Source organism: Hippichthys cyanospilos, chromosome 18, assembly GCF_059441005.1.
Source record: "Hippichthys cyanospilos isolate Australia breed blue-spotted pipefish chromosome 18, RoL_Hcya_1.0, whole genome shotgun sequence".
NCBI lineage: Eukaryota > Metazoa > Chordata > Actinopteri > Syngnathiformes > Syngnathidae > Hippichthys > Hippichthys cyanospilos.
Window position 1 is genome coordinate 517,143 of NC_142386.1, and position 19,104 is coordinate 536,246.

At 48.3% G+C, this 19,104-nt stretch overlaps 3 protein-coding genes across 6 annotated transcripts in view; 1 reads left to right on the forward strand and 2 right to left on the reverse strand.

Moving 5' to 3' along the window:
• camkk1a (calcium/calmodulin-dependent protein kinase kinase 1, alpha a) overlaps positions 1-5,825 on the forward strand; it is a 27,096-nt gene extending 21,271 nt beyond the window's left edge. For 2 of the 3 annotated variants that reach the window (XM_088441720.1, XM_088441719.1), the window contains 5 exons: positions 336-423; positions 899-1,027; positions 1,620-1,723; positions 2,500-2,547; positions 3,418-5,825. In XM_088441720.1, the coding sequence (XP_088297846.1) occupies positions 336-423; positions 899-1,027; positions 1,620-1,723; positions 2,500-2,547; positions 3,418-3,490 (442 nt within the window). In that variant the 3' untranslated portion in view covers positions 3,491-5,825. The remainder of the gene's footprint in view (positions 1-335; positions 424-898; positions 1,028-1,619; positions 1,724-2,499; positions 2,548-3,417) is intronic. The other variant, XM_088441721.1, reaches the window with a different exon arrangement.
• Positions 5,822-12,603, reverse strand: p2rx1 (purinergic receptor P2X, ligand-gated ion channel, 1). 2 transcript variants are annotated; one of them, XM_088441722.1, is made up of 14 exons: positions 12,148-12,603; positions 11,123-11,267; positions 10,532-10,612; positions 9,770-9,841; positions 9,556-9,625; positions 9,108-9,195; positions 8,964-9,044; positions 8,693-8,834; positions 8,028-8,170; positions 7,738-7,828; positions 7,586-7,651; positions 7,411-7,500; positions 7,156-7,200; positions 5,822-6,118 (listed from the first exon to the last, which is right to left on the reverse strand). In XM_088441722.1, exons 1-14 carry the CDS (start codon positions 12,282-12,284, stop codon positions 6,113-6,115), a joined length of 1,257 nt encoding a protein of 418 aa, XP_088297848.1. In that variant the 5' UTR covers positions 12,285-12,603; the 3' UTR covers positions 5,822-6,112. The 2 variants fall into 2 exon arrangements, with proteins under 2 accessions (XP_088297848.1, XP_088297849.1); XM_088441723.1 differs by lacking the exon at positions 10,532-10,612 and having other exon boundaries at positions 12,148-12,602.
• A 1,402-nt stretch (positions 12,604-14,005) lies between these two features.
• Positions 14,006-15,772, reverse strand: hspb1 (heat shock protein family B (small) member 1). The gene is made up of 3 exons (XM_088440772.1): positions 15,260-15,772; positions 14,386-14,449; positions 14,006-14,323 (listed from the first exon to the last, which is right to left on the reverse strand). The coding sequence occupies exons 1-3, from the start codon at positions 15,609-15,611 to the stop codon at positions 14,167-14,169; spliced, it is 573 nt and encodes a 190-aa protein (XP_088296898.1). The 5' UTR covers positions 15,612-15,772; the 3' UTR covers positions 14,006-14,166.
• Between the last annotated feature and the right edge of the window lie 3,332 nt (positions 15,773-19,104).

The window sequence follows — 19,104 nt, forward strand, 5'->3', positions numbered from 1 at the left end:
CCGCTTATTTGGGACATGAACTTGAAATCAAGGTTTCTCAAGAGCACAAATAATAAAGGGCTCGAATGGAACACGTGTTCCCCTTCTCTCTTAATCCGATCGGCTGGAGGCGCGGCGCCCTTTACGCATCCTTTCGCTTTTAGTCGTATTTCTGTGCGCGAACAAATATGGACTCGGACATCCAGTAAGGACTCGGAGCAGTTTTCACCTTGACTCTTGCCGTCGATCGAAAGGCGCACAAAAGAGTTCTTTGCGCGCCGCTCATAACCACGAAATATCGTACGTAGAAACCGTCCCGCAGGTCGAAGTAACGTCCGTCTCGTGTATTCTTCCAGACCGCAAATCAATGAAGACTTGCGGACTCTGATCTTGCGAATGCTAGACAAGAATCCCGACACCCGAATCACCATCCCTGAGATCAAGGTAAGGCGGAGAGAAAACAAGCGGGCCGAATGTTCCGCATGTTCAGGGGCTTGATGTCGGTCCCGACCGGGAACTTAATGAGAAGCGTCTCGGGGACGGCGTTCCCTTTCGTCCTCCAAATTCAATGATGTCGCCGAGTCATCTGGAGTCTCGCCGCCACCGGAGATCCTGCCGCTTTATGGGCCGAGGGATCGGTTGGGTGAAAACAGTTGGTGCTTGTTTTCACGACTTGCAGTTGATGAAACGCCAAACGCGTTGGTTCGGAACCGCTCGACGAAGGTCTCTGTAGGTTGAAGTTCAATTTGATCCGAATGAACAGATTTCCATTTCTTCAGGAGTCTGGCCGCGTAATGTTGGCGCAGTGATGCCGAGCAATGCGCCGCTTAGCAATTAGCTGATTGGACGGCAGTTTGCTTTTTTTTTGCCCGGCGATGACGCGGTGGCTCATCACGATGAACTGCGTCCGTGTGTTGAGGTGGATCAATGGGTGACTCGGGGCGGCGCTGACCCCCTGCCCCTGGAGGAGGAGCACTGCTCGGTGGTGGAGGTCACCGAAGAGGACATCAAGAATTCCGTCAAATTTGTTCCCAGCCTCTCTGCCGTGGTAAGGATACTTTGGCCTTCAGTCTCGGAGCTACATTTGTAGCGCTATGTCCGGGAAACGGATCTTGCGACATCATCTCCTTTATTTCTGGCTCCTAAGCCGGAAAAGCGAGTCGCCGATGACCATGCGCATCCGAGGCAAACCGAACAAAATAAAGGGACGCGTCGCTTTGCGAAGGGGGCGCGCTAATGCAATGGTTCCGATTCGTTTGCTCTTGATTTGGAAAGAGGCGTGCGCCCGTTTGAGAATCGCTCTTCTTCAAGCTTATTTGTGAATTCAGAAAAAGAAAATGCTCAGCAATTGTAGTTGTAATATTACTGAATTCAGTCATGTTCTTCCTTAGAAATGTCCATTTTCGGACGTACTGTATATCATCCAATAAATAAGAAACTTTGTTTCGCCCGGTGAAAAACAATTTGAGGCGCAGAGGATTTCACAACACATTTCCTATTCGTCTTGAATGAGCGTTTGTTGACGGTCGGCATTTTTTCGACTTGACTTTGGAAGCGTGCGCAGCGGCATCCCGCCTCCCTCTCCAGAGGTGCGCCGCAGCGTTCCCGCTTAATGCCAGGTCCCTTGCGGTGCCTTTCAGATCTTGGTCAAGGCCATGTTGAGGAAGCGCTCCTTCAGCAATCCCTTCGAGTGTCCCGGCCGGCGGGAGGAGAGGTCCATGTCGGCACCCGGCAGCCTGCTCATGTAAGTCCACGCGTTAGGCCGGTCCGACGCCGGTCCCGTATTTGGGGGCGGGCCGAGGCTCTTGCCGCCACTTCCCTCCCTCCCGTCTCCTCTTGCTCCTCCGTTAGGCGAGCTGGCGCCGCCGCCGCCGCTTGGTCGTCGCCGTCTTTCGCCCTATATTTGTATGCGCTGGAGCTCGCCAGCTTTGGGAAGGCTTTCTTCTTGTCTCGGTGTCAGACGTCAAGTGGCGCGAGGTTTGGCTTAACGCCGTGGCATCCCTTTTAGCTACGTCCTACCCGAGCGCGGCGCCTCAAAAGCTTGGACAAACAGGACAAAGTAGCTTTAAAATGTGGATGGACAACATTTCCATTCATTTGCTACGCAGAAAACAAAAGAGAAAAAATCCCGTCTTTAGAAGCATTTCCATTCGTGTGCGGCATTACAGCTAACTTACACGTCACCGTATTTGCTTTAAATGGACCTATATACTTTTGAAACAGCAATTTTCACATTCACTTAGACTTTTGATATTAAAGCTTGTTGTGGTCCAGATGGCCGCGGTTCTCCGCGCCTTCCTTATGTCTTAGCGTATCTGCGGAGGATAAATGACTTTCAAATTTCGAAACCTGTGTTTCAGACATTGTGGGTTCTGAAATCCAAAAACCAGGTTTACTTCCCTATTTTAACTGGGTCATCGGGATGTTGCTTCCGCCCGCCCGCCACCATTTTTCTTTTGGGCTCCTCAGGGTTTTTTGTTGACAAACGGCTTTCCATCTTTTCTCCTACTTTTGCTGCAGGGACTCTTGGCCTTTCCGGCCAACTTTAAAAGTGCACCCGTCCCTCAGGTAACATGTGCCGTATGCGCTCACCGGACACATCGTTAGGTACACCTACAAATATCAGGGAGATCCATCTCTATTTAAAAAGAAGTGCTTTTTAGTCATGGTGGTTCATGAAAAATAGAAGGTCTCCTGAATGGATGTTGCAGCTCATTTTGCCAAACGTTTCGTATGCGCCTAAGCTAATATGCGGTGCATCTGGAAGGTATTCGCGGCACTTGACTTTTTCCGCATTTTGTCAGTCCAAACTGTATGAAAATTGGACCGCCAAATTGGACATACAGTAACTACCCCATTATGTGGAAAAAGTTGGAAAACTAAGACCCCGTAACATAATGGGATCTGGTTTTCCCTGGCCCGGCCGCGGGTCCCCGGGGGGCGGGTTCTGGGGGCGGGGCTCGCCGGCGGAGGCCCGGGGGCCGGGCCGGGCTCAGCCCCCCGCCCCCCCTTCATTGGTTACCGTTTTTAAAATGAGCGACTCGGGAATTGTATTTTTCTTTGCGTCCAAAAATCCAAACGGGTCGGACACTAATCGTAGTTGGATGAAACTGCCCTCCGTATAATTGTGCAATATGATTTCACGCAGGATATGTATGTCGGTCTGCGCGTGTGCCATCGTAACGTTGGAAAAAGCAACGGCTTTTGTATTGCGCTCCCGAGATTGCGCAGGTGTACCTAACGCCGCGGCGGGTGAGCGCAGTGTGTCCGGCCGGCCTCCGCTCGTGTCTTTTTTGGAAGCCGTCGGGCTGCTCCTTCCACGACGCCAAACGCAGTCCCGCTCTATTTGAACGCCCGCCGTTTTCCGGACGTCTTTCGACGGTCGCTCCTCATCCACAGTCGTTCTTCTTTCTTCCTTTTCTTCAACGGTTGTTGCAGAAAGAGCAGCGCGGGCGATGGACCCAGGGAAGGAGAGCTGGAGGACCTGCGTGAGGATGAACCCTCCTCTTGAATAGTAGACACTTTTTCGCATCCCTTTTCTTTTTCCAAAATCTGTGCCCTTCACGTTCTACACAACAAACAGGCATGGAAGCCCAACGCTTCTTTTTTTTTTTCACTCAGACTGAGGCCGGGCGATAAGCTGAATTCCTTTATTATTTAGGGTTAGGGGTAGGGTCAAACCGACATACTTTGAAAGCGTTCGCGGAATCGTGGGGGGGGTGTTACTTCTATTTTCAGCGCTGGCAGAGGAATGATCAAATTATCCGCAAAAAAAAAAAAAGCGTCAGCATTCATTAGCGGAAATGTTCTGTTTTGTATCGTTTTGTTGCGGTAGCGACGAGCGCTCGCGGAGGCGGGGAGGGGGGCCGAGGGGCAGCGCCACCCCTGGAATCTGCTTTTTATACCTTTATTCACCCCGCCCCTTTTTAGGACCACGCAAGTCCCAAAAAGTGACTTGACATTTAAAATGTGATCCCCTCAAAGTGTTAACCAAAAAGCGATCTCAAAGAGATGTCACCTCAAATAATTTCCCAAAAATATGATTATAGGCTGGGCCGGCCAGAGACGGCGAGCCAAAGAGAGTCGAAAATGGAGCGATTTGATAACGCGGAAAGATAAAAGGAGTTTACCGATGAACGGAGGAACCCCAGCGAGAGTAGACTTTCCCAAATTGGTCGACTTTTTTGGTGCGGAGCTTTTATTGAAGGACATTCCCCCAGATAGCCTTAGCCAGCCGTCGGCCCCCCCCCCCCGCCCCCAAGGAATACCGTAAGTGCGGCTCCGCCGCCGCTGCCGAGGAGGAGTACTATCAACGAAGGGCTTTTCCAACTCTTACAAAGTGCTCCTTTGTATTTTGTATGCAAATGTGAATCCATAGTTTTTGTTCTTGTCTGTTTTTTCCCACGTAATGTGTTTGTGCAGCTTAACGCGCTCGTTTGTCCGCAAACTCTGGCCCTTTGTCTCGTGATCCGCGCTTTTAAAGGTAAGCCACTGCTTGCACTTTACATCGCTCCATTTACTGTAAATACAGTATCATAGCGTGCGTTCCCTTTAAAAAAGACCAGAGAGGCTATTATGCCTTCAACGGGTTGCTTGCTGATATTTAAAGGCTTTTCCACGTAAAAGCAGATCATGAATAACTTGTCTTGAATGACCGGAGCACTTTCTTCCGCAGACCTGATTTGTGTCAACTTTTTCTTCTTCTGTGACGCATGTGTCAATAAAGCAGCATATATATACTAGGGCTGGGCAATATGGCAAAGAATATCATTTGGATTTTCTTTGATTCTTCCGGATGATTAGGATTGCATTATTATCGAGGGGATAAACCCAACAAATATGCATTTAAAGGTTTGATTGATTAAAAAACAGATAATGAATACTGATTTCAAATCATTTGAAGGTCAATTTAACACGCTTAGCTTGTGCATAACTTGCTGAAAGCAACGGCCATTTATTTACGCCGTTGTTAGCAGTAAAAAGAGCATACGTTGTTAATATTTTCAAGCGTTAAGCCAAAGGAGTGTCTAAAATGGCCGATACCAAAAAAGTTCATTGTACACAATATATGAATGTTTTCCAGTGTCAAAAATGCAGACATCCCTTTAAATGTCACCATCGAGTAGTTAGTGCCTGTTGTATTTACAATACTGAAAAATGTCTTTTTTTATGCACGTTCGGCTCCTTTTCAAATCTTTGGTCATTTGAAAAATGTTCTTTTTTATTTATAGCCCAGCCCTAATATATACTAGAGGTCCGAGGAAAGATGTGCAATGATATGCAGTATTGCACGTTTGCTTTTCTGCGAGGACTCTTAAGCAATTATGCATGTTAGCGTTTGAATATACTCTCACCTGGAAAATATCAAGTGTGTAGCGGCCTTGTGAAAGCCGCTTTCAAAAGAGAACACCTTCATTCACAAATGTACAGATGAGACAGATTGGGGACATTTTCAGCGTTGATTTTTGGCCGAATTTTGGCACGGTAAACCCGAGGTGGAAATCGGCTGTTTTCCCCACAAACGTTTGCCTGGAAGTCTATTCGTTCCCTATTTCACGCTTCAGAACTTTGTTGAAAGGAGCATGAAAAATCAAGCGACGCCCCTCCGCCATCTTGGACACGGCCGACCAATTTGGAGCGGAAGCCCCCTTTCTCACTCCCCGGTAAAATTTGCCTTTTGCTCCCCTCCTTACGCTTTCCCGACCTATAGAATCATTTGGTTCTCGAGGTGGCGCGCGCTGTATGTTGCTGGGTCATCGCCATGTAAATATGTACTTGAAACTAAGCTATTTTTGCATGCTTTTTGTATACCTTGATTTAAGAGAATAAAAATGAAACGATCCAAAGTTTTCGCTTTATTGCTAATGACATCACTATTTATTGACTTATTAATATCATAAGGTTCACACGCGGATGGACATTCACGCGGCGTTATTTTGGCTTCGTCGATTGCGGCGCATACAACACCGATGCGGGACTGTCGTCGTACTCGCAGTCCATCGCGTTGTGCAACCGCAATCGTCTTTTGTTTTGATTTTGTCGCTGATGCTCAGTCCTCTTGTTTTCCATCGGCAAGGCGTGATGACTTTTTGAAGGTTCCGCCGCGACACTGCTGCGAAATTCCTCCCCGTTGTCACTTCTGCTTAGAAAGATAGCGTGCTTAAAAAAAGATTGTGCAGCTGAAATTCTGTTTTTAATCTACATGGCCTGTTTGTGATATTTGAAACAGGCTTTTGTGGATTGGGGTGAGATCCGACGCACAAATGCCTTTTTTTACTCCAAAGGTAAGAGGTGTCGATATTGGCATTTTTCAAAGAAAGGTGTTGCTTTTTTTTTTGTCCTTGCGTTTAGTTACCCCAAATACGCCCACTCGTCCCTGGAAGTGAAGTGGACGGTGACATTTAGCGTAAAGACGATGCCGGGAATGAATGGGCGTGCGTGAAAAGTATGTTATGAAAATGATGTTCCGTTCAGGCTAAATGATTTTATTGTAGCTACCGCATGCTAGCAGAATTTGAACACTGCTACGCCGAATCACAGAGCGTGAAAACACTGCCATCCAATGGTCAGTTACAACCACAGCGCTCAATTGGCTTATATGAGATAGGCAGTAGCCAAGGGTGTCAGCTACCCTCCATTGTTTGACAAAACTGTTAAAAGACGAGAATTCTTGTCCGTGGCACTGAAAGAGTTTGGATGATTTTCTTTTAAAAGGAAGCCAAGTTAAATGTTCTCAATTTACAAGATGTTCTTAGTCCCCATGACATTCTGCTTAATATTTCCTTTGCGGAATCAAATAAAGCAGCAAAATCCTTACATTTTTTTCCATCTGAGGGGACGGGCATTGTCGCTTCCTGTTGACTCAAATTGATGTCACAGTGCCTAAGGGATCAAGTAAAAACCAATCTCGTCTCACCTGTTTTCTGGGGTTGGTCATGTTCATAAACTTTTTTTTTTTTTTTTTTTTTGGGGGGGGGGTTCTCTTTACAGGCTTTAACAATGAACAATTACTGTAACAACAAAAACAAACAATCAGACATTCCAGATCAGTATCATCACGCTGTGTTTAGTTATGTTTCATTTGACTTATTGTATTCACATGAATATTTTAAATCTTTGCAGCGCACAAATGTGAGGGCCCTCTGCTATGTGAGAAAAAAGGAAGCGATCGCTTACTCTGGATACGTCTGTCTCTGTACTGCCTTCTTCCGAATCAGCATCCTGCATGACAGAGGCACAGAATCACCTTTTCGGAAGCCCAGTCAAGAAACGCCCGAGTAAAGGCATAAAAACATGACAGGTAATACGAGGTGTTACAACGGGTGCTCGCTCGCTCGCTCACTACGCGGAGCCTTTTTGAGTTCTCTTGCCTGATCTGTGGCGCCACCTTGCGGTCAAACTAACATTGGGCATGAAAGGAGTGTCGCTTACCTGATCGTCCGTCAGTTTGAATTTCATGTTCTTGTAAAGTTCTTTTTTGGGGACCAAATAGAGCAGCAACATATCGCAGACAATCGTAGCCTAAAAGGGGGTATTGCAACAGTTAAACAAAAAAAAAGAAAAAGAATTTATGCTGTATGGAAAAAGAGAAGAGCTCCCAACATACCACTCCAAAAATGCCCACTCCAGAGCCAATCGCGGTTAATGTTGGGATTATATTAAATTTCCTGGCCTGTCGGTGAAGAGTACAAATGTACAACCTCGGGTGCTACTCCCTCACCGAGTGATTTCTATTAGTACAAGGAGTTCGGGACTTACCTCCGATAGCACGACGACATCCATCCTGATGCCAAACACTTTCAGTAGGTTTCTTTTCTCTTTACCGCCATCGATAAAATGCGTTGCGTACCTGTAACAATGACGGAAACAACTGCGTTATCTCCCGTAAGACCGGCGGAGTGGCAGGACTCTCTTCATTCTACCGTAGCTGTACTTAAAAAACAAAACCAAAAAAAAGTGAAAACATGCCATCGATGCAGAACGGTACTGTACTAGAGAGTCTCAGCTCAAATGATCAGGGTGGTGAGACGTGTAAGGTGCGGACTGACCTAAAATTGTAGCCGACCGACGCTTTGCTCATGTCTGTCTTAGGGTCTCCATACAGCCCGTGAAAGCTGTATTGCGGTATGCAGTATTTGACATCCAAGTCTAAGTTGCAGGTCCAATCGATCACGATGCCGATCGCCCCTCCCTGCAGAACGTGGCTCGGCGTAAACAAATACAGTACAGGAACAGGACTGTGCATTCGGGAGAAACCCTTCATTGGAGAGGCAAATCCTTACAAGGTTAGCATTTCTGCACTGGGAACAAAAGCGCCCTCTTTATTCAGCAGCAGATACCGTTTGCCGAGTACCGCGGTTACTTTGGAGCGATAAGTCTCCTTAGAACAAAAACAGCATTATCAAATAAAAATGTCGCTGTAGCTTTGCTGGATTCGCGGGCGAGCGATTATTGGGACAAATTTCTAAACGATCTCATTTGAAAAAAGATATCAACTCGTTCAATGTTGGGAACGTATAAGTATCTGGGTCGGATGTCCGGACTCTTCGAAAATACAACCCCGCCCTCGAACGAGTCCGTTTCACATACCCGCTCGAGAACGGTCCAGGCGATCGTTTTAGCGGCCATTCTTGCGGCCCGACGGGCGTCATTTTGTAGACGGACGGCCCGACGGCCGCGGGGAAACGCAAGCCATCCCTCGCGTCCAACTTACCACTTTGGCTATGGTTTCAAAATTGAAGCCGGACGCCTCCACGATGTCTCCCAGTTTGAATATGGGGCACAGCGGAGCGCTCGTGGAATTGTAGAGACATTTTCTCAGATATGCCCCGTCGATGCCCTCTACAAGGTTGCTCCTGCAAACACCAAGGCGGAAGGGGCGTCTTGTGACCCTTTTCCTCGACCGCGTTCCGTCCCGGCCGTCGCCAGCGTCACCGCCAGTCAAGCTCACTTGCTAAAAAGTCACCTTCCTCATACTGCCATACCTGGTCACTTGAAATGCGGGGAAGGTTATAGAATTCTTGATGAAGAGCGTAAAGTCCTTGGCGGCCAACAAGCGGGCAGGTCTGGAGGGAAATAAGGAAGCGTCAGAAATCGGATTCCTTGCCAAGCCGCTGAAGAATACTTACTCTGGTATGGGGTAGTCCTTCTCAACGGGGCACCAGGTCTCAACCTCGCAAGTCTGTGTGGCGGAATCGCAAACGCCAGTCATACGCCCTTTAAAGAAAAGAGCTTTGCGTTTGCTCGCGAGATCACGCAGAGGACGACTTAGAAAGCGCTGCCGGAGCCCTGTTTGCGGACGCCAAACGTGGCGCGTACCAACAATTCAGTACGAGGTTTGGTCGCTTGTATTCGCCGCGTGCTTGACTGAAAAGCAAAGCCGGAAGCGAAAAGGATGTCCGCCGGCAGAATCCGAGAGGGATTAAAAGAAGGGATGGAATGTTTCTCCTAGCGCTTGTGGTTAGCCAAAGCCCATTTTGCAAACAAAGGCCACGTCAACTCTTGCCAGATTAGTGCGTGGAGTCAAACGCGGCAAGAAAAGCCAGCGGCCGCCCCGCTCGCTCGGCGGGCGTTTACCGTGTCCCCCGCGTTTGGAGCGTCCTTCGGGGCAGTCGGCGTTCGAATTGCAGTTGTGGTTGCCCGGGAGCTATTGGAAACGAGGAAAGGGAAACGGGGCAGAAAGTTAGCGGAGCCAAAAAACAAGGAAAGCCTTCGGCTCATATTGGCCACCTCAAATGGTGCGAATAGGAAAGAGGCAGACGGCGGAGATACTCTCAAGACCTTTACGTACCTCCGGACATTTGCCTAGCGCTTGGCCTTTAGTTTGAATGTAGTTGGTCATCACCACAAACGAGGCATCTCCCTGCGGGTTGCAACCGGAACACGTCTTTTTTCAGCCTTGGTGTTTTTCTCCTTTAGAAATATAATATTTATTGCGCAATGCAAAGGCTCGACGTCAATAGGCCGTCCGACGGCATTTGTATCGGTCGCCACGGAAACGGCACGCGTAAGACAATCGCGTTTTCTACTCGGGAATATTCCGCTCGCCGACAACGTCTCTATCCCACGGCGCCCCGCCAAAGTATTTGGCCCCCCTTCAACTTTTTAACGACGACGACGTTTCTACTTTTTGTCAAAATGCGAGGCGATGGTTTTAACGGGGGGGGGGTTACAAGATGATGTCGGGATCTTTGAGGTGGAAGAGCCTGTCCGTAGTGGTGCGCCGCACAAATCTGGCCTTAGGAAGGCCACCAGGGGGAAACACGTGGAAGAAAGCGCGCCGGGCGGATGAAATCGCATTGCGCTTTGCGGCCACGATGCAAAAAGCCGGGCGGGGCGGCCCGCCGTCGGGCGGGGCGGCCCGCCGTCAAGCGGGGCGGTCCTTCCCCGCCGTTCTTCAACGGGGACGGGGAAGACGGTTCCGATTGACGGCGAGGCGAACGGGGCTAGATCCGGAAAAGCTGCGAAGCTTAATCGGGGACGCGAATCTGCAACGCCACGCTTGACAAATCAACATATCCAGCTGTTAGAAGGGCCGAGTCAAAGTCCAGACCTGCAGTAAATCCTGAATCAGCGGAATAATCTGAAGGGTGCCGTTCACAAACGATCTCCGTCCAACCTCACTGCGCTCCAGCTGTTTTGCAAGGAAGAACGGGCAAGAATTTCAGTCTCTCCGTGTGCAAAACCGATAGAGGCATACCTAGCCAGATCCGCTGGCGCTTTTTCCCGAACGATCTCAAGGTTGAGATTGGAACCGCTCCGAACGGGCGGCAAATATGCGGGCGCGTTGACTCAAATCGTTCATTTCTCTAAAGTCGTCAAACATGTCGAGCGCCGACTGCAAATAATCAAGAAATCGCGCTCATAAAAGTCATAGATTACTGGGATGAAACGTCCGGGCTCCAAGAAACGCGGCGTTTGGGAAAGAGCTTGGCTACGGCTCTCCGCACCGACAGCTTTGTCGCGGCCGCGGTGGCGGCCGCAGTTGCGGCCGGGTGCTTTGCGTGGCCGCGGCGGCGGCTCACACTTTTCTTTTTGACATTCGCCGAGGACCGAGAACCCCGGCTTGGTCTTGCCCCGGTCCCTCCGCGACGGGAGCCTATTAGAACGCCAACGGCGAGCGGCCGTCCGTCCGATGACCCACCTGCGGCGGGAACATGTAATCGGCCACATCCCACACTCTTTCTCCTTCGTGGGTGCTGGTGTAGCCCTCTCCTTTCATTTTGGTGAAGATGGAGCTGACGCCCGAGTCCGAGGACTGGTATTCTCTCTCGTGGATGAACTCCCACCTGTGCGGGACGCGGACGGGGTCACGCCCGGCGCGGCCTCGGACCGCGGCCCGAGCCCGCCGGCGAGGACGCGCTTGCGTGACGCGGCGACGCCAAGCCACGGCAGTTAGACGCGCGAGAATTTGCGCAATGGCGGCTTCCTCGTCGGAAATGGTCTGGCTCCGGGTTGCGTCGTGTTATTTTGCGGATACGCCCGTCGCCAAAAAATAAAGAAAGGGAAAGTAGGCTGCGCCTCAATCTGAAATGAGATCCTGCTTTGTCGAGACGTGGAATGTTACGCTAGCCCTGAAGTGCAAATCACACAAAGAAAGCAACAATAGCCTTACAAGAGAGCAGCAGGCGGGAAAAAAAGTAGTAAACGAGAAAAAAAAACGTTTTTCTTGTTTGCGTCTATTTTCTTGTTTGCGTCCTTTTTCTTGTGCCCTTTTTCTCGCGTCTTGTCCTTTTTTTTAATTGCATTTTTCTTGTTTCTTTGTGTCCCTTTTCTTGTTTGCTTCCTTTTTCTTGTGGGCTTCTGTCTTATCAGGTGTTTTTGTTTTTTGTTTTTCTTTTTTGTTTTTCTTTTTTGTTTTTCCCATTTTTTATGTTTTTCTTTGTTTCGTTTTTTTTTCGTTTGTGTGGTTTGCACTTCAGGGCCACCGTAGAACACGCGTGCCCGATCAGTTGAGAGAAGCGTTTGGACAAAAGTCCAAATATCGAAAAGAGCTATAAGGACTACCGCTGCTCAAATTTCAGCAAATGCGAATGGAGTTGAATGCGGGACTTGAGCCGGGTTAGGGTTAGGGTTAGGTTAGTTAAGGTTAAGGGTTAGGTTAAGGGCTCCCGTACGAAGGGGGCGACGGGGACGGACGGGGGAGCCCCGCCCGAGCCGCAGCCTTACCCGATGATGTACGCCAAGACCGCCAGCTGGATGAGGCGACACGCTATCCCCACTTTCTTGTTCTTCACCAGCACCTGGCGCGGCGTCTCGTACTCGAAGAAGAAGTCGGCCAGGCCCTTGCTGATTTTCTCGTTCATTTTTGCGCCTTCGCTCGGCCGGGGGGCCCGAGGTGGCCCGCTTCCCCCCTCCTCTCCTCTCCTCTCCGGCTTCGGGAAGGGGTCTCCGCTCCCTTTCCTCTCTCTCTTTGGCCCTCCCTCCTCCCCTGATTCTTCTGCGCCTCCGGCTTACCTTTGAGCAGATCTCTGTCCCCCTCACATAGCGCGGCGGCGCGGATGGAAAGGTTGCGGCGCCCGGTAAGCCTCGGCTCGGCGCTGTCCTCTCGACGGAGATGCCGCAAAGTTAAGGCAAATATACAGAGCCGGTTTGCCTGTCCCCATGTCACGGCGACGCCTATGTCACAAACGCTTTCCGCGCCTTTGATATAAAGCCCTACCTCCGCTTTGACCTCATTGAACCTCTGACGCCCTGTCGTGAGGATCGCATCGGCCTTTCGCTCTTCGTATCAGAACCGAGAGCGCGATGTCATCTGTTTGTCATGAAACAGTCGGCGTCCGCCCAACCCATCCGGCGCTAGCTAACAGATTGACTTTGGGTGTAATCTGCTCGGGGTGAATCAACAAAAAGGCAAACCGATGCGAAGGAGTTCGAAAGCGATTCTTGCCACACGGCAACTTTACCGTCGCTGTCGTAAAAATGCAAATACATTCTATACCTTGATTATTTCGGCCTTTCTTTTGCGCGGGTTCGATGGCTCAAAGACGGAACGCGCCGGCCGCATATATTGAAAATTTAGCACGGGTGTAGCTGTTCCTCAAGTTAATGGTTGGAATAGCAAATGACATGAGAAAGACTACCGTTACAAAGATCGACAAAACGTTTACAAACCCCAAACCTGCATTTTGGTCTTCGCTTCATCGTTATCCCTTGTTTATATTCATTTTATTAGTGTCAACGGATGTCATATAAAACAACCGGAAATACCGTAATGTACGGTGGGGCAAAAAAGCCGTTTGGCCGCGTGAGACGGGCATAGGATTTTCGTCATAGGTATTGTACGTACTACACTACTGAGGCATCGGCGCGCGCCGATGCAAACTTGCAAACGGCACCTCCTGCCGTCCGTAATGAAAATCGGTCTAAATCTAACACGCCGGCCCTTTAAAAGGGTCCATGGATTTTGCACCCCGACCGCATTTCTGCATCTGATTACAATTGTGTTTGTGGAATAAGAATAAGAGTGAGCTAGATCAAACCTCCTCATGAAAAGTGACAAAATCGTTCCCGTTGAAATCACTGAGAGTTGGACTCTGCATTTAGGCAAAGTTTGTGTACTTTATAAGGACTAGCTTGAAGCCTCATTTAGAGCGGAGAAGATGTATTCCCGGATTCAGTTCATTTAGTAGCCCTAAGACGGCGCTGATGTTTTGTCGGTATGAGGAGAACTTTGCTTAGATGTTTTTGGAGGATTTCAGTCCACGGGATAATATCTATTTTGGGGCTGATTTGAGCTTTGAGTTTAGTTTAAGGTCATTCCACTGGATTTTTAATGAGCGCCATGAGCTACATTTCCAAGACCAAATCCATGTTTCCAGGTATGTTGGCGAGAGTGATGAAACGGTAGTGTATAATGCCTTACATTTCAAATGCAGTCATAGTAGAATGTAACTAATTGCTAGGGAATGACAGCAATAAGTCATGTTGCCTTACACTTTACGGTAAAGGCTCGCAGACATGCTCACAAGTCAACTTCTGAGCGCAACTTTAGTGTGACGGAAGAACTTAACAAATGAGATCAAAGTCCAAATCAAGCGGGCCCAATGGCACAGGTGCCACGCCGTGTCATCTTTATTCTGCTGACCGTTCAGACTACATTTCTAGATCCGGACTTGGAACAGACAGCCGGCGGGCGAAAGGAGATGTGCTCGGTAGAGAGAAGGAACGTTGCCGTGGAAATGTCGTTTATTTCTTGAGCGCGCTACTTTTGCCGTCCACGCTCACAGGTATGGTGGTCTCCGCCGCCTCGATGGCCGGCTTGGCGAGCGGGGCCTCCACGGTCAACACGCCGTCGGGAGACAGCGACGAGGTCACTTTCTCCACGTTGGCGCTTGCGGGGAGGCTGCGGGGACAAAATGGAAATCCTTAGTTTCACCAAAGGCGCTTGATGCACGAGGCACTTACGTATATTTTCTGGTGAAACTCCTGGACACGAAACCGTGTTCGTCTTTACGCTCCTCGTGTTTGCCTATGGAACAAAAAGAGTTCGATTCAATCGTGGAATTTACTCCCGATTGCGGTGCCCTCCCCCTCAAACATCATTGCTGGGAGATTTTTAAGTCCCATCCATATTCGTACGTTTGACAGAACGGGAGCCGTTTGGACTGGCAGTGCTATTTTAACGCCCGCCGAGTCCCACCGAGCATTGTTCTGCGCGCTGAGATTCTCTTAGCTCTGTTGTTTGTCGTAGCAACGGCGCGAGTGCGTCCGGCGGCCGCTTAAACCCTGGGGTCCTAAAAAAAGACCAAGTGAAGGCTTGTCATATAGTGCCCGATCCCACTTCTATACGGGCTGATTGCTCATCTGTCGACCTAAGAGAACGGAGGCTGCAAATTCCAGCCCGGCTTGTACGGTATCAGCTGCTCACAGGCGAGACGAAGCTTGGACGCTTCCCGACTGACACCCGTCCAAACGCGACGAGACGCAATTTTCAAATTTGGGACAAGGCTACGTCGGCGATGGGGAGATCGTCCACTCCCACGTGCTCAATTGTTTTGCTGTCGGCGGGATTTGATCCCAAGAGGCCGCGCCCACCCGCACACCGGCCAACAGCGCCGCGAGCTATTACGTAACAAGTGTCCGCAACGGTTAAGCCGCTGGAATATTCGCGAGTACGGCCAAGTAAAGATGGCCGTACGAATGTGCGTCTTCCGGTCAACGACGCTTTGACACATGCGGTCCGGGCTTCAGACGGGGGGCGTTGGCGCCGCTCCCTTTATTTGACCCGGCAGCGGTTAAGAGCAGACCGTCGAGTCGTGGGATGACGGTGCGCCCTCACCTGTGATTTCCAGGACCCCGTCCTTGGTCTTGACCACCAGCTCTTCCGGCGAGAATTGGTTGACATCCAGAGAGATTTTCCAGTTGTCTTGGCTGTGCCTGATTTCCGACATCCCCGTGCTCATCTGGCGCGACAGGGCGCGGGCCTGCCGGGCCATGACGGCCCCCATGTCGGGGGCCGTCACGGAGGGCCTTATGTAGCCGGGCCAGTGGGTGCAAGGGAAGGAAGCCGCGTCTTCCAGCGGGGCGTGCATGCCGAAAGACTGGTCGAAGATGCGGCTGGGGTACCAGTCCCGGAAGGGGTCCCAGCTCGGGGTGCGGATCAGGGCGAAAGGAATGCGTCTCTCCGCCATGTCGTTGGAAAGCTGCGGCTGCGGCTGCTGCTGCTGCACTTTGGCCTCTCGGGCAGTGTCTGCGCAACACGCCGGCCGCCGCGTATTTATAAGACCACTGAAAGCACCCCTCCTCCTTTTCCTCCCCTCCACACACTTGTGGAAGTCACCAGAACATCTATTTGTGGGAGAGGCATCACTGCAACGGAATGGAGCAGGAAGGCCCCCCTCCCCTCCGTATCACCAGAAGATTCCGGAAAGCTGCTGCCAATAGCAAACATTTCGAAACGTCGTTCAAGAGACGCCGTTATAAACGTTTCCAACTTCAAGGGGAAGGCTAAAGGAAAACTTTCTTTTTATTTGAAATTGTATAGGCGTCCCAGCACTTTTGTTCGTGGGACGCAAAGCGACGTAACTTCAATGTTCATTCCGGTACGTAGCGCACTTTTGGGCAATCGCTTTGTATATCGTTCAGGCAAGCCTGAAGAACAGGCGGAGAAAGTCCCGATACTAGGCAAAAGGGCTTGTGCATTACTGTAAGGTTGAACGTTTTGAAACAGCGTCTGTCACCAATCGTGATATTTCGGTGCGGCTTTCCAGTTCGATTCTGCTTTTTCCCGCGTGCGTCGAATGCGCCGCAGCGGTGGTTACGTCATCTCCTGTTCGAGAAATATGGAGTAAGACCGCTGTCAAAAAGGCGTATCCGCGCTTTCAAATAGACGCATGCGCGTTTTCAAATTTGTATCAGCGTTTTCTCCAACTGCGCACGTGCCTGCCAATCAACAGATTGGACTTGCATTTAGCAACTTTTCCATACACAGCAAGCCAGTGCTGAGTCACCTGTCAACAAGGTAGGTTGCGTTGTACAATTTCTTGCCATCTAGTGCTGCGGAACTCTAGTGATAATGTGCGTTATTATAGATTACATTGATTACGCTACCTTGTCTGTGGTCATTTTCCCTTCTCTGGCACGTTTATTCTTTGGGGAAAAAAAATCTCAGGGCCTGTGAACTAATCTATCGAAGTGGGATTATTTAAAGTAATTTTCCAAGTATCCTGGATTTAGCAACAAGTAAAATATGCCATAAATTTTAGTTTAAAAAAAAAGTACAAACTTTTTTTTTAGCACCCTCCCAAATATAATCCCTCGCTGTATCGCGGTTCATCTTTCACGGGTTCGCTGCTTCACGGATTTTTTTTACAGTGTGGAGATTTTTTTACAGCGCATCGTGGGGCTCTCTGCTGTTGTCTCGAAATAAAATATTGACGCTGTTCTGTATTGGTTGTTCACCTGTCCATTTATTACAAAAGGCAAGAGGATCCAAAAGCTTGATTTCGTCTCTCCTGTGCGCAAAACTCAGCATGCACACAAACGTGCTAGTAAGCAGGTTGGGCTCTGTGAGCCAATCACGTGACTCGTAGGCCTTCCGAGAGGAAACGCACACGTCTGTCAGCTTACATAGAGAGCAACGGAGAAAGGCACAGCTTTGGAATTGTGACTTTTACCTAGAGTTCTTTTGTAATAAATCAAGTGTACTGTTCACTTCAATTCGATGGCCGGGCACATCCGTTTCTAAAAATCTTGCTCAGAAAAAGAAAGCGCTTAAACACATACGCGTACCAATGTGCGGGTTCGGGAAGAAGAGTCATTGCTGGGGTTGAAATACGCAACTTTGTATTACTATATTAAAGTGATTAAACTAATTTGGGGCCTAAAACAGGTTTTGATTTTATTCTATAGTTTAGTATTGCATTGTAAAATAATAAAAAAAATCAAGCTGGCCACTTCCCGGATTTCACTTTGCGCGTTATTTTTGGAACACCCCCGCCCGCGCTAAACTAGGGATTACTGTATTGAATTGTGGCTAGATGAAATTAAACCCAATTCACAATAGATTTGCCTTTGTAGGAAGAAATCAAGACACCAGGGTGATTTCGAGAGACATTTTAATTCACTTTTGTATTCATTGACAGTAGTTCATATGCACATTATTAACCTGTCACTTTTTCTATATGCCTGCTGTACACATGTGGGGCAGGGGATGGGTGTCAGCCGTATTAGTGCAGAAGGCACACACTTGGCTTCCGAAGCGCCTGCACCCGACCAAAAAAAAAAAAAAGTGAGCGCCAAGTAGAAACGAGTGCCAAAGCCTGTATAGGTGAATGTTTTTGTTTTTTTTTACACATGTTGTAAGGCAATTTCCAGTTGACGCCGATGACACCAAAGCAAGCGACAAACGCTTGGATGCATACACGCACGTTCATTTCAAGGAAGACTCATTATACAGGTTTATCTTTGATGGAATGACGTATTATGAAACACAGAAAATGACAAATGACCTTATTTTCCTTAATGGGTACCATGCCACAAGTAGTTAAGTTACCAGCTGTGCTGTGTCTGAAAATAATTCAAATGAGTAGGGGTTAAAATTAAATCAAATCAAAATCAAGCATAAGTGCCAATCACTGAGCCCATTTGAAAGCAATCGCTAACCAAAACAGCAACACGCAAAGTTTGACAGTTGAAGCCAAGTGCACATTTTTAAAGAAGTGTGTTTCTTTTTCCAGTAAACTGACATAGAGCGGGGGAGTCGCAGGTGACGCGGCTTTCGAAAAAAAAATACTTTCAATAATTTAGCAAAATCATTTTTATTGCATTTGTGAAGAGCTATTTGAAATAAACACCTACGAAAACGACATGCAATTTGAGACTCAGTTAAATGAATTATGAACAATCGACAAAAAATCAAGTACTAAACAATTCAAAATATAAAAAACTCTAATCCATGTCATGAGCAAATCTTAATGATTTTAACGTCTAAGAGAGTTGTATTTATTTTGTGTGCAAGTCTGTTTTTTTTAATTAATTGTATAAGCGTCCGCAGCTGAGACACTTTGCGCCAGTAGTTTGAATATGAAGAAGAAATAGTGCCATTATGTTGTATTGCAGGATTGGGGGTGGGGCTGGCGTTTACATTCATCTGGTACATTATGTGGAAGCCGGTTAAAAATCCGCAAAGAAAACGTCATGGACAAACACAGATTTTGGCAATTTTTCAATTAGTCATGAAAAAAAAAAGCATAAAACGATCAATTCAGCGTTTATGATCAATGATTGTCAAATGTTTATTTGTGAGAATCGCGTCAAACACTCATTCCTTTTGCACGCTGTCATAATAGACAAAAATAAATTACTTTAATCATAAATATAATTATACAAAGATTTTTGGGGGGGGTGCAGAAAAATAATGAGCAAAAAAAATTCAAACTCAAGTCAAAATGTGCAAGAAGTCTACAAGGTGCACTAAGTATCCAAACAACAAGTCATTTCAAAAAGTGAAATAATCGAAGAAGAATCGATATGAATATTTGACTTGGATTTCACAAAACAACCGAGACGCAAAGTTGATCCGCCGCAGGTAAGGCAAGTCCATCCTTTTGCGTCACACAAGGCAAAAGAAAAATATACAGTTGCTTAAATGACAAAGGGCGAGCTCTTGGCATTCCGCCAAGG

Coding starts and splice junctions, on each gene's coding strand:
- hspb1 (XM_088440772.1), bottom strand. CDS start 15,611: ATGGCGGAGAGACGCATTCCTTTCGCCCTGATCCGCACCCCGAGCTGG. Junction 14,450..15,259: donor CGGGGTCCTGGAAATCACAG/GTGAGGGCGCAC, acceptor TTTGTTCCATAG/GCAAACACGAGGAGCGTAAA. Junction 14,324..14,385: donor AGTTTCACCAGAAAATATAC/GTAAGTGCCTCG, acceptor TTGTCCCCGCAG/CCTCCCCGCAAGCGCCAACG.
- p2rx1 (XM_088441722.1), bottom strand. CDS start 12,284: ATGAACGAGAAAATCAGCAAGGGCCTGGCCGACTTCTTCTTCGAGTAC. Junction 7,829..8,027: donor TCGGTCGGCTACAATTTTAG/GTCAGTCCGCAC, acceptor TCATTGTTACAG/GTACGCAACGCATTTTATCG. Junction 7,501..7,585: donor GAGTGGGCATTTTTGGAGTG/GTATGTTGGGAG, acceptor ACCCCCTTTTAG/GCTACGATTGTCTGCGATAT.